We start from the raw sequence: 21,935 nt of genomic DNA, 5'->3' as shown, positions 1-21,935 counted from the left end.
CTTTCTTCCCCGATGAAAATACAGTTATCAAACGGACGCCGTATTATTTTATAGGCCATTATTTTCCGTACTAAACAATAAAAAATTACTCCCACAATCATTTGATCGATACAACAATAAAGACAGTGCCCGCCTAATCACACGTGTCGCACGTGAATTCATCACATCACCCCCACAATTACACGACTTTGACTGCGACACAATGTAATCCCAAGCTTAATGTAGCAACGTTTAGAGGTATTTTGAGAATCTGCAAAGTCAATCTCATCTCGTGTGTCGATCTCTCTCTCTCTGCGGTTTCCAGCTTCAGCCTTTGTTATCCCAGATTTGCCTACTTTCCATCCACGTGTACATGTGTTTGATGCGGTGCTTAAAGCTAATATAATGTAATACTTTCCATTTACTTGAGAGTAAAGTCAATCTTCCGCACATTCCAGGGATCTTATTTCGTCTATCTCGCAGCCAAAAAATTCACCCAGCACGAAAACTTTCTCCTCCTGCATTCCCCAGCTTGCTCGAGGCCCCGCAACTTTTCGCAGATTCCATCTCACTTTCTCCTCTCGCTAGAAATACATAGTCGTAAATTCCATTATGTATTGTTACCCGCTTGAAATGTATTGATTCGCCTACGCGATAATATCTTAAATGGTGATATATGTATGTAGAAAACCTTATAATTATCAGGCTTACTTGCATATATTCACATCCTGCACCTGAATATGTATGAATCAACTGTGTGCACAGTTAAAAATGGGGGGAAATCATATTGCTGGTATTGATTTGGTAATAACTTTCTCCCAGATTGGTAAAACATAGTTTGTTTCTGAGTGGTAAATTTTCATTACCACGGCATTACTGCTCGGTATTACCGTACCGACGAAGTCATAGATATGTACTCGGGGCAGTAATGATTCAATATCATTTTGCACATTCTCATAGATAAGTCACCTTCTGACCGTAAGAAACTGCCTCCGGGGTCGGTAATATTCTTATTACCACAGCATTAACATGACATTATGCAGAATTCAACCTCTGTATATTCCCCTTCGGCTCTAAATGATTACCAAAACGGTAAAATTGCATAGTACCTCCACCTCCGGTAACAATCCTGTCAAATTATTGAGAGTGCATATGCAAATGCAAACAAATACCTTATCATCAAAAGTGGCCCAGCCCCCTCATTTTATTTTATCTACGTTCGCATTACATCCGCCAATACTTGAAAGTTTGGTAAAACTGAATCCTCTTTCAATTTGCGTCATAACAAATTTAACGGTTGAGAGTTCTGAGAAAGCCTTCATCCCATCCATCCATTCACTCACTCACATGTACATACATTCTGTCACTGCTTGGAGCATTTCTCCCCTTGAATAGGATTACTTCTCCTTATTGCCCAAAGAACTCTCGGTATTCCGATTCCTTTCCAGTTCTTTCTTTCTCTCTTTCTTTGAACACAAATGTTGCGCTTTCACCAACCAACCAACCAAGTGCCAAATGAATAAATTCTCTTCAACTCTCTCCAGTATCAAGTTATCAAAAGTGGATTCATTTTCAAGTGGTAGTGGTGGTGGAGAAAGCGGCGGTGTAAGTAGAACCAGCAGGCAGGCAGGTAGATCACAGAAAAAGAGAAAGCAGTGGCAAAGCTGGAGGTGGAGGGCAAAACGAAGAGGGCGAAACCCGACCAAAACTGCGAGCAGGGAATTGACGACGAGTGTTTGCAAATTCTGAGTTGAGCTGAGAAGAGAAAGCACTACCTCAGACAGACCCTGAACCGCGGTCGGAGCGAACGGAGCCCATGGGAGTCTCAAAAGTTATTATTTTTAATAGAGTTCTTCATCCAGAGGAGAAGAAATAGTGCATATGCAGATTCATATATAGATTTCGCCGTCTTCATTTTACTTCAATTCATCCTTCAAATTTTAACCTAAATAACGACCCATTCCACATGCACATTCTCTGCTTCTTGAATGGTGAAAGTGGTCGTGAATAAAAGTAAAGTGCCTCCGTTTCGCAGACTGCGTCTTTACAATTCTGGATTCTAAAGAGGACCTAAGGAGAAAGCGAACATTGTGCGAGGCAGGCAGGCAAGTGTCCAAAAATAAGAGAAAGTTGGAAATCAAACTGCTGAGTGGTGCAAATTGCGGGCAAGACAGCTGCTAATTCCACGATTTAGGAGCAGACAAAGAAAAATAAGAAGAGTAAGTACAATTTGATAAACATCTCGAGGGAAATTACGCAATATGCATGGGATGAATTTTCTCTTTCGCATCATGAATTTTCTTCTTTCGGGCAGTTGGTCTCATTTCGTTGGTATGAAATGGGTTGATACTAGTTGAGAGATTGGTCTCATTCATGCATGGGTAGAAAGATAACAATAATGACGAAAGACCAGTGTCTTACATTTCGCAACAAGAAACTACACTTTCACATTGATGAATAATAATGGAGATCTCTCAGCGGATGGTCTTAGATTTTGAGAGTAAGCTAGTGTCATTCGATCAGAAATGTAATTAGTATGCAATTTGCGAAAGACACGATCTCCCAATGGGCACGTTTGGCAGAGATATTTGCATCCGAAGAGGAGAAAACGCGCAGTAAATTTGGAAAGTGTAAGATTTGTCAACTTTTTGGGTGTGTTTTCTCCCCTTCGGATGCAAATATCTCTGCCAACCGAGCCCATTGGGAGATCGCTTCCTTTGCAAGTTTCATATTACTTAAATTTTCGTTCGATTGACACTAGTTCGCCAAAAATTTGAGATCATACCCCGGGACACCTCTACCTTTAGTTTACTCTATACCTGCCCCATTTCCTTAGTCTTCATCATCATGAATATTTCTCACCCACGTCACATCACATTGTCTTCTTCCTCAATCCTCTACTCCTTTCTCTCCAAGATGCCAAGCCCCTGCCTGCCACCGAGCAGATAATCCCTGCATTGTCACCCGCCTTGTCATATCGACATCACAACCAACTCAACTACCGAATTCAATCCGGCATCATCTGAAATCCGATCTGCAAACCAACCAACTTGGTTAAAATGTGTAATCCAGATTCTGACATTCTGACCACGTATATAATTTAATTTCCCACAAGCTTCGTCCAAACCAAACCAAACCAAACCAAACCACGAGTCTCATTTATTTTAATGAATTCTTCATCATTCCGCCACATTGAGCAGGCCAAACAGGCATACATCACTTAAACAAACAGTGACATGCAGACTGACAGAGGCGCAAGAAACACAAAGAAATTCATTTTTCATTTCCTCCTCCTCGACTCTGCGATTATATAAACAGTGAGACGGGTGGAATTATGTGAGTGAGTAGTGAGACACATGGATGATATTATTGCCCTTTGCATTATTTATTTATTTGACTGGAGAAAGTCAGAGTACGAGTAATATTCCCGTTTTTGGGGTGGAAGAAGGGTTTCGATTGATAAAAACCAGAGCGGTGGGAGAAAGCGGGAAAAATGGAGTTTTTACCACCCACTCGAAAGAATTAAGGACCCGGTGAAAATGGGGAAAAATGAGGAAAACCTGTTTTCTGAAACCTGCAATCTGAAACAACTTATTTAAAAATGAGTATGTCATTTTCAAAAGGTGGCTTTATATCCGTATTCACCATCAATTTCTAAGAAAATAAGTTGATAATTTCAAAATGAGTACGTATTTATATATATGAGAAAATTGTAAAAACGAACAAACCTGTTCAAACATTCCCGTATTACATACCCAAATTTTCAGAAATTCATAAAGATGACGTGAATGAGGTCCAATTCCAAAAATATTGGTTATTATAGAAATTAGCTTTCTCCATAGCCATGTAAATCCATGGGCTGCCATTTTTTCCGTTTCACCCGGTAAAAACCATTTTAGCCCGGTTATTCTCGCTTTTCCCCACTTACCTTTGGGAAATAGTTTTGGGCGAGAAAAACGAAACACTGTACTACGAGTATACTGACGAAATGATGGATAATAATAGGTTCGCGGAGATAGAGCAGCAATTTCGGTCGGGTTTTCGGCAAACTAATGCAATGCAATATCAATTCGCAATTTATTGTTGTTGTGAAAGTCAAAGCTCAACCGAGTAATGGCTCCTGTTCCGTGCAATATGAGAAAATTTGTGTGTGCTGGCTGGCATGCACTGGTGTACGCCGGTATGTACGAGTACGAGTACATACGTGTTCTGTGTTCTTTTCTAGTTCAAAGGAAATTCAGAGAAAGAGAAAGTGGATTATTGCATACGAACAGGAGAGCGAGAGAGAAAGCGAAAAATGACGAAACGAAGCTTTAGCTTACTTATGTTATGTACCTCATCCACCAACTAAACTACATCTCTGCTCGTCTATTTTTACAGAGGTGGGCAAATTACTGGGTCGAAATTCCGGGGGTGTTACACCCACAAAAAGAGGAGAATCTTCGTAGAGAAAGCAGTAGTCGTACGAAAATACAGGTTTCGTGAGGAAATTAACTTTTTATCGCTGTGAAACTACTTAAAATCGTGAAACTAACGTATTTTGAGAACGACAAAGAGTTAATTTCTTCATAAAATTATACCGTCGTATCATTTTTGTCATCTCGATGCAGATTCCCGCCTTTTTGTGGGTGTAACAACCCCGGAAATCAAAACCCTGGGAAGAACAAAGCTACTGTATTTTGACCCAGTATTTTGCCCAGCTCTGCCATTTTATCCCAAATATTCGAATTTCCCTACATACCTACATGAGCCCCTAAATAATAATCCACACACGAGAACGAAATGAAATAAATGAAATACAAACCCACCTTTCGGCAACGAATTGCGCATTTATCACATCACAAAAGCTTTTTGTTTTTTGTGTGTTCTTTACCGTCGGCCTTCATGGAGAAAGTTGGATAAAAGAGAAAATCCCAAATATTCAGAACAAATTTATTACTCACAACTAAATAAATATTTAATTAGGCAGGTACAAATTCCAGTTCGAACTCTTTTCAATCATATTATGATTACAGGCTAATTCAAAATTAGCCTTGTGCATAAATCGCAAATTGCATAGTAGTGTTTGCACTTGGTGAAAGTGGAGAATGAGAAATGTGAAAGGGAAGTTTCTCATGTCACAATACACGTTCCCAATACGCCCCAAATATTGTTACATGTATGTAAACGTATTACACGCACCGAACCGCTTTGGAATTTCTCTCTGCCACGATGGACTGGACACTTGTACATTCTCTCAAGCACCACTCGTAATGCGACTCGAGACTGTGTTTTGGTATTCCCCAGAAGCACACCAATCTCCCGTCGTCCGAGTACCACAGAGCTGCTTTCTCTACAGAAACACATATTGAACTGACAATAGGGGACGCGAACCAAGTTCAGCCCAAATATTTTTTGACCACTATCTTTTTTAGAGTTATATCAAAAAATTTAGCCAAAAATTAAGAATCACATATCTATCACATATCACATAAGAACACTTATCTTTCCGTTGAATGGCCAAATCAAAGAAAAATATAAAGAGTCGAAGTTCACACGCTCCCCTTAGTTTTCGGCCCTCGGACAAAAAGAGAAAATTTGTACAAAAATTGAACTTTGCGCCTATATTTTTCTTCAAAGTGGCCATTCAATGGAAAGATAAGTGTCGTGTGATTTCTAATTTTTGGCCTAATTTTGTGACATAGCTCGCTAAAAAATCCTGGTGTAGCTTGAAAAAGGTTCCAAAACTTGTGCACATGCGAAAAGTTCAGCAAGTTAAGGGCGCCGCGAGTTCGCGCAAATTCACAGTTTTCCAGAAAAATCTGTGCCATGAGTCATCAGTTGCGCTTTTTTGCGAACTTGTGGCACCCATAACTTGCTGAAATTTTCGCATCTGCGCATACTCCGCAATAAATATTGTCTCTAAAGAGTCGTTCTATCAAACTAACATGGTCACAAAATAATCTAGGCTGAACATGGTTCGGGTCCCTTATGTGCCCATATTTTATTAGGTGATCCTGTCCAACAGCCGGTCGGTTTGTCAGGCCACATTGGACGGATGGAACGGCATGAGGAAGAAATATGTATAAAGGGAGCAGCATGCAGCAGAGTTGGAGTTAGTTTGTGCCCGGAAAAAGGGAGACAGACATGAAAAGCGGTTTCATTTTGTTGTCTCGTGGCCGCCGTGTTGGTGTTGGTGGCATCATCATCCTTCGTTCCTGTGAGAGTGACACTATCGCAAGTGAAAGTTACTGCACGAGAAGAAGAAGCACGTTGACGACGACGACGACGGAACCATTCATATCGTTGGAGAAGAAAGGATTCACGCACAAGGAAGAAAAAGCAAAGAAGAATCATTATTGGCGTTTTGGACTAACGAGAAAGTCAGAAAAAGGGTTACGAAATGTGGCTCTTTCTAGCAGGAATTTTGATGGTGAGTTGAAAAATCCTTGCATTTTGTAGACTACATTTTTACTCAGGGGACGCGGAAGCTGTGGGGATATCGGGGGATATTAGCATTGTAGGATGGTGGGAGGGAGAGGTTTATATAAGATGGGGAGATGATGGGGACGTCGAATAATCGGAGGGACATTGTCCCTCTGTCGACACACTTCCGCGGTCACTGGTTGGTTCGTAGTGCATGGATGGACAGTGACCGCGGAAGAAGTGGGGGCATCTGGGGACTTTAATATTGTAGGATAGAGTAGAAAGGGATTTATATATATATATATAACATGGGTAGATGATGGGAACATCGAATAATTGTGGCGACATTGTCCCCCTGTCCCCACCCTTCCGCGGCCACTGCTTTCATTTTTCAAGTTTTCAAACTTTTCTGTTCCGCGGAGATAATGTTTCGACACTTTTCGCGTTAGTTAGAAAAATGACAAATGATGTTGGGATGGAGAAAGTCGTGTATGTACGACTCGGATAAAATTGTGATGTTATAGAAGGAGGATGTGGGGTTAGTTTTTGGTTCGACATATTGCGGATTTCGGTCATTAGCAGGGAGATTATTGATTGAAACCAGAAATCGCATTTTGTACTTACTTACTTACTGACGTCAAATTTGAGTAGGAGGTGGAGTAGATGGAGTGATATATATAGTCGATCATAATTTTCCTGTATGTCCGTTGATTTTTTTCATTCAGAAAATATTTTCGCATGCATATCAGAATCCTACGTCCAGCCCAGCCCACACACTAACGAAGAACTAACCCACACAAAACTAACCTAGGCTCTCCTTATCCGAGACAAAATTATCACGTTAAATAGGTACATTTGTAATTAGTAGCTAAATCAAAATTCCCAAAATGAGACGAAAAGTTCTGTCAGATTGGTGAATTTTTTCACTCGCAAAATATTTTCGCATATCATGTCAGTCCATCAACTAGTATATGGCTTGATTTTTGTAAATTATAGACTTTTTTACATGCGAAACTTATCGTTGTTATTTTAAAAACTAAACTATAACTACCCACAAAACTAACCTATGGTTTCCATCCTATAGAAAATTTTCGCATGAAATTTGTACATGTCTAATTAGCACCCAGACGGCCAAAATGAGACGAAAAGTTCTGTAAGAATTTTTAATTTTCTCATTAGCAAAATATTTTTTGCATATAAATAATTTCCAGTCCACACACGAGTATGGTCTGATTTTGTAGATAAGAGATTTTTCTATATGCAAAACTTATGGCTGTTATTTAAAAAATCAAACCATAACTAACCCACACAAAACTAACCTAGGCTTGCCCTATCCCGGAGAAAATTATCCCGTTAAATATGTACATGTGTAATTAGTAGCTAAAGCAAAATGGTCAAAATGAGACGAAAAGTCCATTATGGACGATGGATGGATGGCCTTCAGAACATGTGGAGAAGAAGAAGAAACGAATTAATTACTTGATTACTTTGCTCTCTCTCTTTGAACAAGGACAATACAAACAAACTAGCATGTCACCAGCGGCGACCTCATCCGCCTGTCTCTCTGTCCATCTAGAATTTCCAATTATCTCGAAACACAGAGAATTCCTATGCAATTAACAATCTCATGAGATTTTGTGACATTTGTCTTTCGTGTCGCATCACTTCACGGAGGATGAGCGTACTCACGACAACGTCTCATTTCGCATCGCTACTCGTTTAGCTAAATTGCTAACAAGGGACACTCACGACCTGTCGTTTGAGTCCAGGGTACCCACTATGTTTTTTAGAACCTACTAGGACCCCTGATGAAGGTTTCGTTCATATTTCCGTGTAAAACTCATATTTGGCCCAATGGCGTGGCGCTAAACTTAAAAATTTGCATTTTCGACCAACTTCAAACCCCCATAACTTTTGCAGTTTATGTCGGATTTTTAAAATTTTATGCTTAAAATGATCAGAAAAGTCCAAATTTTAGAGAAAAAAAATAAAAATAAAAAAATTTTAATTTTTGAGATATTTTTAGCATTTTTTCGACGAACCCGAAATTTCGAAATTTTGCGAAAAGTTAAAAGCGATAATTTTGGAAAAAAATTCATAAAATACGAAAGTTGAACTCCTTGTCATGATTTTTGCCAAAAATTTTGAAAATCCGTCCAGGATTTCAAAAGTTCTGGCGGTTTTAAAATGAAAAACCATCAAATTAGGCGAATTTGGCGCTACGCCATGGCGCCAAATATGAGTTTTACACGGAAATATGAATGAATCCTTCATCTTGGGTCCTAGTAGATTCTAAAAAACATAGTGGGTACCCTGGACTCAAACGACAGGTCGTGAGTGTCCCTTGTAAGATCAAATAATTTGTGGAGTGAGAGGATTCACAAAATGTGACTTCGAAAATCTCGCCAATCTAAAAACTCCTGTTTTCTGATATTGTTTTGTGGATTTCTATTATTTCCCTTGCTGGTATGACTTTGCGAAATAATTTAGCGAAGTAAGAAAATGCTTAAATGTAAATTTGAGAAAAAAATGCAATGGTTTTCCAGCAGCATTTTTCTCGCAAATTTCGCAAAACTTGGCGAAAGTTATGTTGCTAAATTCACAAAATATGACTTCGCAAATCTCGCGAAATCTACTAAAGGCACTTATTTTTTTAGTGTTTCATGGATCTCTGTAATTTCTCTTATTGGTATTGATGGTGATTTTGCGAAATAAGTTTACGAAATAAAAACATGCCCAATTGCTGGATAAATTGGTGACAAAAATCCGGCACACTTTTTGCGAAATCCCGCAAATTTCGCAAGTTATGTTGCCATTCTCAATTTGCGAGTTATGCTTATTATCTATTTAAATAAATTGCAGGTCTACTTTCTCGGCTTTCTCATCTACCTGTGTTACAACACGGCTCGGAAGAAGGCCAACTCACCTACCGATGTTGAAAATCCGTCCGCCGGAAGTACCCTATCCGCCCTTCGAGCCGATGGGACCGTGGTGACCACCACCCTCGCGAGAAGTAGCAGTATAGGAAATTGTTGTGACCATCACCCCCAAAATTGGCGACGACCACCACCACCCCCCTGCCGCCGGAACAGTAACCCCCCGACCAGTTTCGATTTCGCCGTGCCAAGTTGCCTTTACTACGACGAGATCACCCAGAGAAGCAGCGACCTTCCGCAGTCCGCTTTGACCGCGTATCGAGGCCAACAATTACGCCAGATCAAGCTCGAAATCAATGAATTGTCCCGCAGACTCGGGATCGGCCAACTTTACCGGGGTGAGTGAACAATTAATTACTTTTAGGAGGGAATAATTACCCGGGCAAGGGCAAGTTAGTTTTCCTGTCTGGTGAAAGTAACTTGTGGAGACGGCTTGTCGGAAAGGAGAGAAAGTCTTTTTTGAGCATTAAAGTTTTAAAAGGATTTATTTTTTTATGGCGAATGTTCTCCTCCTAACTTAACCACCAGTGGTGGCGGAAAGTGGGTGGAGGGACGTATGGGGACACTAACGTATATATTTTATAATTTGACCCTTTTCTCGATAAGAATTACAAACAAAAAGGTCTAATTTTTATGCACAAACCATAGAATTGTGAGGAGAATTTTTGAGGGAAAAATGTCCCCCTGTCCTAACACCTTCCGCGGCCACTGCTAAACCACCCACACAAACCCAGCCTGCCAACCAACCGACCAACTTTTGCTGAGTTAAGCCGTCTTCTCTCTTCTCTATTTTCCAACAAAAACACGAAGAAAATTAAGCAAGGACACTTTATTTAAGGAAAAACAGGGTTTCTTCAACTTGTCGCAATTCCCTAGTCACTTATTTACCACTTGACGGCACAAGGTTAATGGGCGTGACCCTGTTTGCCATGAAAAAGAAACAATTATTTCACCCGACGAACAATTGCTGTCTGTCACTTAAGTAATCGGCAATTCAAGTCGTACTTTTACCAAGGCGTACTTTCACTAATTTCCTAAGCTAAACTATGAGCATAAACTTGCTTAAATGAATGTCGGGGAATGAATGAACTCTAGATGACGACGACGAAGACCATGTACTTACTTAGTTGAAGGGCTAATTAACCATTGTGCATAAATTAGAGTCACTCCTCACTTAAGGCGACTGTCATGCGTCCTCAAGCTGGAAACTAAATAGAATTCATGACGTGACTTTACATTGATTAAGCGAGGGAACAAACAAGTAACCAGTTATGTAATGAACCCTTTATCCACAACGAGTACTAAGAATGGGGGAGCAAACCATGTTCAACCCACATTATTATTTTTTAATAATTTAATTTTGAACAAACAGCTTTCTACAAACAATATTAGTAAGGAACTTGCATACATGCGCAAAATTCAGTTCGAGAAAACGCTCAGTTTTTGAGAGGAATCATTACGAGAAAAAGCTGAGATTCTACCCAAAAGCACCGATTCCGCTCGAAACCCAAGCGTTTTTGGGAACTTGCGGCGCCCGAAATTCGCTGGATTATGGGCATCTGTACAAGTTCCATTGTTTCTAAATTGTTGCTCTTCCAAATTAGCATAGTTAAAAAATAATCTGGGCTGAATATGGTTTGCGTCCCCATTTTCTTAAGGGGGAGAAAATTTTCAGAGTTGTTCTTGCAAATTAATATGGCCAAAAATAACCTGGATTGAACATGGTTTGCATTTCCCTTTTTTAAGTGGGAGAAAGTTGCAGAGGGTAAAAGTTAGTGAAACCAGTTACTCATGCTCGGATGCTCACTTCTTCTTGCTAATAAGGATTCCGTCACATCATTCATCCCAAATCTGAAATCGTTCTGTCTCTTATCCCGAAATTAAATTAGCTCTTTTGTCTCCTCCATGGAGTGGCATGAACTCCCGTTAAAAGCAGTTTTATTCCGTGTCACTCAACCAGAAGTGGTGTCACATAGTTTAATTCGCATTCATTCCACGAAACCTAGACGTTGACGGATTCTGTGGTGTGAAGTGTGTTTGCTGTGCTGTGCTACTTTCTAGATAATCAAAGCGTATCATTTTCTGGAATGGAGTTGAAGGACATGTTGGTGAGGTGGGTGGTGGTGGTTTGGAGAAAGCACGCTTAAACCAAACTGTTGCACTTTAGTGTGGTCCGATTTGGGACTAACTTTCTCCTTTATTCTGATTGAAGTCTCTGAGGAGGAGGAGATGTGTGTGTTAAATAGATTTTCAGTTTATCGCGACAGTAAATCTGACTTTCTAGTGTTTCCTAGTATTTGGCATAAATGATTTCCGAGCACTTTGCATAAATGATTTATTCCTGGTTTTATGACATGAATAATTCTGGGATACGATTGTTCCCGGCGAGGATGCGCTACCGCGTGGTAATACTATCATCGAAATAAGTTATATTCTAAGAGTAAGAAATTGTTTGCGGTGTTGGTAGTATTTTTATTAAAAGAGCGTTGAGATTGGGAGGTTAGGAGGATTTAGCCTATGTAAATATGTCACCCTTCGTTGACAAATTATTACCGAAGGGTAGAATTGCATACACTGTTAGAAATCTGGTAAAGTCACGTATCTAGGTATTAAGGTTGCTACAGCTAGGTATTAAAATCATACCGGTCGGTAAAAATATTTCCTAGCGAAATGGTAAACTTTTAATACGGAGGTATATACAACTGCACGGTATGACTTATTCGATAGAGTCATATAGGAACACCGCTTGGTATTATTTTAATACCGGATTTCTAAGAGTGTATAGTACCTCTGCCGGTAACAATCGTACCATCACACTATTAGAAGCGTAGTAGATAAGTAAATGCCTAATAAAAGTGAAGTTCGTACTTAAATAAGCATGCCAGGAACTGTCTGCAATTACCAAGTAATAGAAACTTGTCAGTTTAACTTTCCAGTTTGAGTTTTTCATTACCTAATGACACAAGTAGCAGAGCCTACTAATTATTTTGGGGCAACTTTCTCCTTCCTGCAGAAATTTGATACTTCTTAACAAGCTGTTACCCCTGTTTTTTTTTTGACTGACTGTCTGAGTGAAGTAAAACTTGGTGATAAGACGACTTTTAATTTGACCATCTTTCTCTTCTCCTCCACTAAACTTTGTAACTCTACGTTACGAGTAAAAATGATTAATCGTTTCATTCTTTCTCCTCCACTTTCACTCTCCCAGAACGTCAACTCTATCTCCAATCGGAAAGTCGGAGGAGAGGCAGTTGTAGGACCACTTTCGACTACAGCCTCATCCCACAGAGGGACGATGTCCTGCTGCCCATCACTCCAAATAATGACATGACATTCACATCGTCACCAAGACGAGAAAGACGACGGCCACGACGAGCACGGCGAAGGATCACATTGGTACAAACGTTAGAGTATTTTATAACAATAAGTAAGAGTTGAAAAGCTCCCAACATCAAGAAATGTTTCTGTTCCGGGACAGACAAAAATAAAGGCGAAGTAATTTCTTGATTTCATAAAAAAATCATATAAAATTAAGATTTTGGATGAAATTTTTCAAGTATACATTTTTTGGACACTATTATTTCCCTCAAAATGTGGAGAAAACGATTTTTTTTCGAAACTATGGGGAATTATGTGGTAACCTGAGTGCACTATACCCAATATCAATTCAATGGGATATGGTATGTCTTTAGTAGTGAATTGAGATCGTGTATGTAAGTTCATTAAATAACGAATTCATGAACAGGACATTACAAGAGATAGAAAATAACATCGCTGGTACGTCCCAGTGGTGACAACCTTGGTGTCTGGATATTGAGGCTGGGAGTTCTTCTCCCGGCCAACGCGATATTTTCGCACTCTTGGAATTTTCCTGTTACAAAATTGAGGCACCGGTGAGAATTGAACTCACGACCGCCTGTTTACCAGACAAGCGGATTTTGTAACAGGAACATTTCAAAAGTGCAAAAATATCGCGTTGGTCAGGAGAAGAACTCCAAACCTTAAAATCCGGACACCCAGGTTGTCACCACTGTGACATACCAACAATGTTTTTATGTAATGGTCTGTTTGTGAATTCTGTATTTAATGTATTAAATGAACTTACATACTGCTCAATGCCTTGCAGCTTCCACGGCTGCTTATATACGATACGTGAACGATGATGCTCACTATATCCAGGGCAGGTGCACTGTGTGCGGAACATTAAAAAAGCGGACAAATTATTTTTAGGTTCGAGCCCCAGTCGGGGCATTAGTTTTGTTTGCATTTTTGTTGACTCTTTAAGGGTGGAGGGTTCAGAAACCACTATCCCTTTGAACTACGATGACCCGGTGACCGTGTAGACGGGATGAAAAGTGCGAAAATTTGATACTTTTCACTTTTCTACACGATGTCTACACGATCACCGGGTCATCGTAGTTCAAAGGGATAGTGGTTTCTGAACCCTCCACCCTTAAAAAGTCAACAAAAATGCAAACAAAACTAATGCCCCGACTGGGGCTCGAACCTAAAAATAATTTGTCCGCTTTTTTAATGTTCCGCACACTGTGCACCTACCCTGGATATAGTGAGCATCATCGTTCTCGTAACGTATATAAGCACCCGTGGAAGCTGCAAGGCATTGAGCAGTACACGATCTCAACTCACTACTAAAGACGAACCTATGAAGCTACTATCCCATTGATATTGTGTATACCTAGTGCACTCAGGATACAGTGTTATCCCATAAAAACTATTGTGCCCTTATTTTAGTCTATATCGGAACAAAAAAAGTTGTCATTTTCAAAATTTACCTTAGACTTTTCCACCCTAGATATTATTATTAAATGCTTTAAGGTACAAACGACCACGACCACGACTGGGGGACCAACTACCATGACCAGAACGGCGGAGGACGACATAATGAATGATGACGAAGAAGATAGATCATCATCCAACTCATCTTCTTCCTCCTCGGAGGACTCTTCATTAGACGTCACGCTGTCAAACTCGCTCCCATTCGCACCCAACAACTCGTGCTCTTCGCCCATCTCAAGTAGTGGTGATCATCTACCCACTAACAACTCGGCTTCCTCCCCAGCAACAGGACTCGGCCTTGTGCAAACATTTGCTCTGGGGGAACAGAGGAGTCGGTGCCGAAACGACCAAATTTTTCACCAGAGACAACGTCGACTCAGGCTGATTCGCATGGAAATTGAGGATCTCAGAAATTTAGTGATGGGTAAGGAAGCAATTGTTTTGCTGGTTAGTTAGTACTGAGATGATGAATAAATAAGTGGGCTAACCAAGGGGAGATTCGCTTCACTGAGGGGAAGCAGTGGCCGCGGAAGATGTGGGGACATTAAAATTGTGGGATGGAGGAGGGAGGGATTTATATAAGATGAGGAGATGATGGGGACATTGATGTGCCCTGTGGGGACATTGATGTGCCCTGTGGGGACATTGATGTGCCTTGTGGGGACATTGTCCCTTTGTGCCCACACTTCCGCGGCCACTAAAGTGAAGTGTGGGTTTCTGGGTAAGAGTTCCAATGCTTAATTTGCACAGAACAAATAGGCCAAATGAAACTGGAGAAAGTGCGAAAGAAACGATTATTATGATACTTTCTCTATCTCTTCACTCAACTGGAAATGGAGGTTTTCCAGCGTATGCTCTCAGATTTTCACTCAAATTTGTGTCAATTGATGACAAATTTAATTAGTATGACATTTGCAAAAGACATGATCTCCCAATGGGCACGTTTAGCAGAGATATTTGCATCCGAGGAGGAGAAAGCGCGCAGGAAATTTGGAAAGTGTAAAATTTGTCGCCTTTAAGGCGCACTTTCTCCTCTTTGGATGCAAATATCTCTGCCAAAAATGCCCATTGGGAGATCGTCTCTTTTTTAAATTCTATACTAAATAAGATTCTGATCGATTGACACTAATTTGGGTAAAAATCGGAGAGCAATCGCTCGTAGATCTCTACCGTTCCATTCTCCTGGATAAATAAACCCACTCGCTTAAATTGATCACCTGCAAAACCCATACATTTATTTAGATTTCGCCAACGCAGGCAAATACTTAGGATCCTTAGACAGATACGAAATAATTTAAAATCCTCTCTTCTCTTCTTCCTCCTCCTATTCCTCCTCCGGATACCTGGAAATCAGTAATTTTTTGTTGTTTATTCACCATCAAAAATTGAATTCACGGGAGAATCCCAGTTCTCATTTTTATTTATGAGCTCCTTCTTCTCCGAGTCACATACATACATCAAAAAGTTAAAGAGAGTCGATACTCTTTCGGCTTGACAGTGGCCGCGGAAGCCGTGGGGACATCTGGGGACATTGCCATTTTAGGATAGGGGAGGTTAGGTCGGGGTTTATATAACTTGACGAGATTATGGGGACATCGAATAACCGTGGGGGTATTGTCCCTTTGTCCCCATGCACCCTTCCGCGGGCACTGTTCCCTGACGCAGAAAATAGAGTGGATTGACTGACAAAATCAACTTTTTTTCTTCCCCGACTTGGATAAATAATTGCTTTCTTTCTTTCTTATCTTTGTCTCATATTTGGTTTCCACTGCCACCACAGTCTGTCGTCCCTTATTTGAGCAGTCATCAATTTTTCACCGACTTTTCCTTTGATTTCGGGAAACTAACTTTCATGGTGAGGAGAAGATTTGGGTAAAAATGATTCCATAAAATTGGAATCGAATCCAGTTTGATGATGCATTCAGGCAAAAACTCTACTTCAAGAAAAGTTTCTTGAATGAGGAAGAAAGAAATTAGCAGTTCAAGAAAAACAAGTCCAAGTCCAACTCTACTTCGGGATAGGAGAGCATGTTTTTTTTGGTTGGTGGCTTATTTATAGCATGCTCGACTGACTGACAATGGAGGTCTTCCAGCGGATGCTCTCGGATTTTTAACAAATTTGTGTCAATCTACAGCAAATTTAATAAGTAAGAAATTCGCAAAAGACACGATCTCCCAATGGACACGTTTGACAGAGATATTTGCATCCGAAGGGGCTCCTTAAATTTAGAAAGCGTAAAATTTTTCAACCTCAAAGGGCGCGTTTTGTCCTCTTCGGATGCAAATATCTCTACCAAACGTGCCCATTGGGAGATCGTGTCTTGTGCAAATTTCATGTAAATTGAATTTCTGATTGATTTTCACCAATTTATTATAAAATCGGAGAACATCCGCTGAGAGACCTCCCTTGTCAGTCCAGTTCGTTCAGCCCAATCCATTAAGAAATAAATAAAACAAGACAGCCCCACGAAGATAGACTGTGTAGGAGGAGGCGGAGAAAGTTTAAACAATTGGCCGTGAAGATGAACTAATTTATTTTATTGGTCTTTCCCCATGTGGATGGTTCACCCAGACTAAATAAATTCCTTAGGGGAACAAAAACTTTATTTTCCCAGGGATGGTTACATTAGCCGCGGAACAGATAGACATTGTCCCCACGGTTACTCGATGTCCCCATCATCTCCCCATCTTATATATACCCCTCCCTCCCCTATCCTACAATGTTAATGTCCCCAAATGTCCCCACGGCTTCCGCGGCCACTGCAGAGCTACGTACATATCCCAAGGTTGTTTTTTAACCCGTTTTACTTTCTACACCCACTTTATCTCTGAAATAATTCAATTTAACTCAACGGCAGGTACATATAAAGCACTTTTAATATCGTTAAGAAGATTCGTAAAATATGAGCAAATAATTTGTTCCAAACTTTTCTAACGAAGGTTAATTAAATCATGTAACATATCCTCCGGCTGTAATAGAGTTAAGCAAGCAAAAAGTGTGTATCTGCAGATTTTGCAAACTTTCATGTTTTAGTAATGTCATCGCAGGAGATGAAATGTCATCAAGCATATTCTCAAGGGAAGAGTTTTGAAGGATTTTTTGGAGAGTAAATGATGGATGATTTCCAGATGAAGGTACAATATCGTCGGGTAGAAGGCAGTGTTTCGTTTCTTGCGGGTTTTCCAGATTTCTTGCAGTGGAAGATAAGAAATGTAAGGTGCAAGAAACTGGGAGAAAGTGCAGAAAATATGGACCATCGAGCCACGCGCCGTATGCAGCATGCTCGGCGAGGCGTAGTTTTTTGCCCCGTGCATTTTTTGCAGATCAAAATAGCTACAAAAAAAAACACTTTCTCCCGGTTATTTCTTCCAAGCAGGAGGGACTAGTTTCTTGCACTTTACTTTTCTCACAGGCGAAAGTCGCTGCAATCAACCAGTTTCTTGCCTTTACAAGTAGTTACTCATCAGTGCTTCGTTTCTTGCGGGTTTGGCACATTTCTTGCACTTCAAAACAAGAAACGCAAGAAATGTGAGCTACAATAAACTGGGAGAAAGTGCACGAAATATGCGCCATCTAGCCACGTTTTGTGAAGTATAGCGGCCGGCCGTGGTTTCCTGCATCCTGGAGGTCAAAATATTTACCTCCAAGAAACCACTTTCTCCCCTTTATTTCTTGCAAATCGTTACTTTCACCCGAAACCCTAGAAGCTTTCTGTCTTATCAGCATCATCCACCAGTTCATTTCGCACGCGATTTTCTTTATAATTAATTTTTTTCCCGTCTCGTCATCACTCTTCTTACAACTGACGTTCTTTTTTTATTTCGTGTATTTTTTTATTACAGATCGTTCCATCTCCGAACATCACGCGGGAGGATGCAGCATCAGCTCGTCAGATTTAGAAGGTCAGATTGCATTCTGCTTTTATTAAACTTTCTTTCGTCAGGCAGTGGCCGCGGAAGCTGTATGGGGACATCTGGGGACATTACGCTGTGAGATAAAGGAGCGAGGGGTTTACATTACATGAGTAGATGATAGGGATTCGAGGGAACATTGTCCCTCTGTCCACACCTACCCTTCCGCGGCCACTGTCTTCTCTAGTAGAACAATGCGGGGAGAAAGTACGGGGAAAAAGTGCCTTCTAAATGGAGATTAATCTCACCAGTTCATTACAAATTCAGGCCATGACTTTAATAATGAATGAGACTGGGGAAGCCTCAGGTATAAACCTGAGATTAATTGCATCTCAACACAAATTAGGAGCTACTACTACGTTGCAGACTACAGTATCAATATCGTGTACCATGCAACTCTTACGTAAAAGAGCTTTCCCCATTAACATGCTATCTACGAAGTATGTAGCGTACATAACTTTAAAAATGAGACACACTTTAAAGCACAGTAATCTCTTCTTCCCCGTAGTAAACCTCTTTCATACTCTGCTTTCATGGGGAGATCAACTTTTACGGAGGTTGACAATTCCAATTCTCAATTTCTGTAAAAGTTCAGGTGTGTTTGATATGGAGAGTATTTTTTTTATAAAAGTTCTCTTGGGCAAAATGAAGAATTTAATACATAATTATACCTGATAGCAACCAATTAAAATTTTCATGATTTCCAATAAACGACAAATACGTATTTATTTCGGTCAGTTCCCAATTTTTGAGATTTTTTATGAAAAATCACACGAAACACGAAAAATCAAAGTTTTAACATTTCAAAATTTAAGACGAAAACAGTTCACCGTCGAGTTTTCCACTCTTATTTTTTGAGAAATTTTGTGATCCGTATAATTTATACAGTACGACGCATATTTATTTGTGTATTTCGTCCTCTACTAAAAATAAAAAACTACACAAACATTCGTATTTCATCTTTAATTAAGAGGCTAAATTATGTACAGGAAATTCTTTCCCCCTGATAAAAACAAGACAATAGACCCTCGGCAAAAACAAGATATTTTGCACCTAAAAATTCTGCACGGAGGAGAATAGATAATGAAAAAACAAGGAACTCCATGCTCCACGTGCATGTCCACTATCTCTCTTAGCCATGATTACGTCTCATCTTTTTTTCAGGTCGTTGTGTCTCCTAAAACTTTATGCTATTGCCAAAACACAGAGCAAGGCTAAAGCTGGCTAGTAACTCCCCATTACGCGAATCTTGAAGTCATTTCACTTTCTCTTTCTCTCCTGCACAACAACTTCAACTTTGTGTCATGCAATTATATTCCCTTCTTAGCGTTAAGCCCTCACCGCAAGGACACGGCTGGATTAAACTTGTTCTTACATATAATGGAGGTCTTTAAGGTGTAAAACTCGGATTTTCGTAAGACCATTTTTAGTTTGTTCACTAGAAATAAATACCTATATTTTTGGATTTTTCACTATAAGCTAATTTGAGCGCTAAAATTTTTAAACGGTCTTCCAGCTAAGGTCCCAGGGGTTTCATATCCTGGAAGTTTTCGAATTTTTGACGCGAATTAAAAAATTCGAAAACATGTCACTTCGGGATGACTTATCTGCTTGTCGCGAAATTTGAATTTCAGCATTTTTTTCCCTTTAGAAATCTATAAAAATAATAAATTCTTAATTTTCTAAAAATCGAATTTTTAATATGCCATTCTGAAGATGAAGCACGTTTTCAAATTTTTTAAGGGCTTAAATTCGAAGATTTCCAGGATTTGAAAACCTAATGTGTTGGCTGGCAAACCGACTAAAATTAGCCCCTCCCCACAAATTAGCGCATCATGAAAAATTCAAAACTAAAGCTATATTAATTTTTTGTGGGGAACAAAATAAAAATAGTCCCATAAAAATCCGAGCCTTACACCTAAAAAACCTTCCCTTGATAGTCACCTTAAGACTAAAACCTCTCTCTCCCATTTTTATATTCAGGTCTAGTCTTTGACCAAGACACGGATGAGGATGACGACCAAGACCACGACCACCCCGGTGGTGGTGGTGGTCGGGCAGGCGGATTAAATTTGAATAGGTCCTCATTCCACTACTTGGACGAGCTTCCCAGTTACGACGAATCCATGATTGCCCAATTTGACGAGTCTCCACCACCTTCTTACGACCAATGTACGACCACAACAACCAGGCTCATCTCGTCGTCGACGTCGTCATCCTTTATCTCCTCCAGTAATGCTACCCACCGACCGGAAGTAGGACAAGACCAACAACAACTACAACTTCCTCCTCGGACAAACTATTCATCCCGAGGAGTCGTGATGATGTACGAGGAGAAAGATGTAAACCAGGGCGGCACCAGTCAGCACGAAGGGTGCAGATGATGCTGATCCAAGATCAGACGAACCAGAAACATGTTGACACTTACTCAATCCTAAGCTTGTCTTGTATTGTATGTAAATATGACACAAAAAATTGAAATTTTCACTTTATATTTATGACGTATATTCGCACATCTGCTGCAACTTATTGCAATCTCAAGACCAACATAAACCATTATCAAGTAGAGATACAGAGTCAAACTTTAACTTAAAATACTCAGGGCGACGCTACAATTTAGTGGGAGGCAATTCACGGCAACCTTCGTACAGGGTTACAAGTGATATATATCACTGAGTGAGATTTAGTGAGATTTAATGATATATATCACTCATCTCACTTGGGGCTGAGTGAGATATATGAGAAATAATGAGATAAACTTGTAGTTCATGACCCCGTCCGCTAGGTGGCGCTAGTGGATGGCTCATAAATCTCAGTAAATCTCATATTTCTCATGTCTCACTATTTCTCATTATATCTCAGTGAGATGAGATTTACGAGGGTGACATGAGATTTCTGCAACCCTGCCTTCGTAACTCCGTAGCCACGCAAATTTCTGACGAAAACTTGCGAACATTTCTAACGTAACTTTTGCTTACTAACTTACAAAACCTTGAATTAAGGCATGTTTTGGGCTCGTAAGTTTCCAGGTTACGAAATTTTACGTGAATTGCACCCATTCTGATTCAAATTTTGGAAAATCATTTGAAAACTTTGAATCAAGGAGAACCTTAACCCATATTATATATGTACGTTGTAGCTTTTAAGTAGCATACATAAATCGAGATGGAACTCGTACTTTTCCGTTCGTGCTTTCACTCGCTTTCACTTTCCTTCTTATTAAACGCTAAAATACGTGTGATCATCACTTCACCTAAACTGGAACAGTGAATGAGTCAATGAATGCACCCATTCACCCTGTTCCGCTGGATGGACACGATTTCATCAAAGTTTCCGAAATTCGTGATCCACCAACCACGACTTATATTACTCTGTGACTTTCTCCCTAATATAATACACGTGTGGCAAAAGAATATTGAATTTGAATAGGCTGTCATCAAATGCACGTGCAACCCTCTCCGACTGTACTTATAGTATCATGATCATCACCAGGCAGAGAAGAAGCAGAAGCGCTTCACTCAAGTCGAGTCGAGTCAAGAGTGCTATGTATTCCTTCCTAATACAATTTATGGAAATGGATCATTATCATGCAAATCCTGTCGGTCTGAAGCAGCCGCGCGTAGGAGGAGAGAAAGTAAGGAGGAAGGTGGCACGAATAATATTTTCTGTCAGTAGTTGTACAGACAGTGGCCGCGGAAGGGTGGGGACAGAGGGGCAAAGTTCCCAGGGTTATTCGATGTCCCCATAATTTTAAAATTTGTCAAATCAACACCGCCGGTGTCAATATATTACTTGACTTGGTTAAAATATTGAATCCCAGTTATGATGATTTTGATACCGGTAGTTATAATGTTATGACGGGACGGAAAAATTTCATTACCATTCGGAATCACAATTGTAACCAAG

At 40.0% G+C, this 21,935-nt stretch overlaps 1 protein-coding gene across 1 annotated transcript; it reads left to right on the top strand.

Moving 5' to 3' along the window:
• Nucleotides 1–1,772: 1,772 nt before the first annotated feature.
• On the top strand, nt 1,773–20,753 carry LOC118434703. The gene is made up of 7 exons (XM_035848815.1): nt 1,773–2,198; nt 5,970–6,391; nt 9,247–9,658; nt 12,529–12,716; nt 14,157–14,541; nt 17,961–18,020; nt 20,013–20,753. The coding sequence occupies exons 2-7, from the start codon at nt 6,362–6,364 to the stop codon at nt 20,411–20,413; spliced, it is 1,476 nt and encodes a 491-aa protein (XP_035704708.1). The 5' UTR covers nt 1,773–2,198; nt 5,970–6,361; the 3' UTR covers nt 20,414–20,753.
• The last annotated feature ends 1,182 nt before the right edge of the window (nt 20,754–21,935 follow it).

This window comes from Folsomia candida, unplaced genomic scaffold (assembly GCF_002217175.1).
Source record: "Folsomia candida strain VU population unplaced genomic scaffold, ASM221717v1 Fcan01_Sc002, whole genome shotgun sequence".
In the NCBI taxonomy this organism is placed as follows: Eukaryota; Metazoa; Arthropoda; class Collembola; order Entomobryomorpha; family Isotomidae; genus Folsomia; species Folsomia candida.
This window is presented reverse-complemented; position numbering and strand designations above follow the sequence as displayed.

Coding starts and splice junctions, on each gene's coding strand:
- LOC118434703 (XM_035848815.1), top strand. CDS start 6,362: ATGTGGCTCTTTCTAGCAGGAATTTTGATG. Junction 14,542..17,960: donor TCTCAGAAATTTAGTGATGG/GTAAGGAAGCAA, acceptor TTTTTATTACAG/ATCGTTCCATCTCCGAACAT. Junction 18,021..20,012: donor CAGCTCGTCAGATTTAGAAG/GTCAGATTGCAT, acceptor TTTTATATTCAG/GTCTAGTCTTTGACCAAGAC.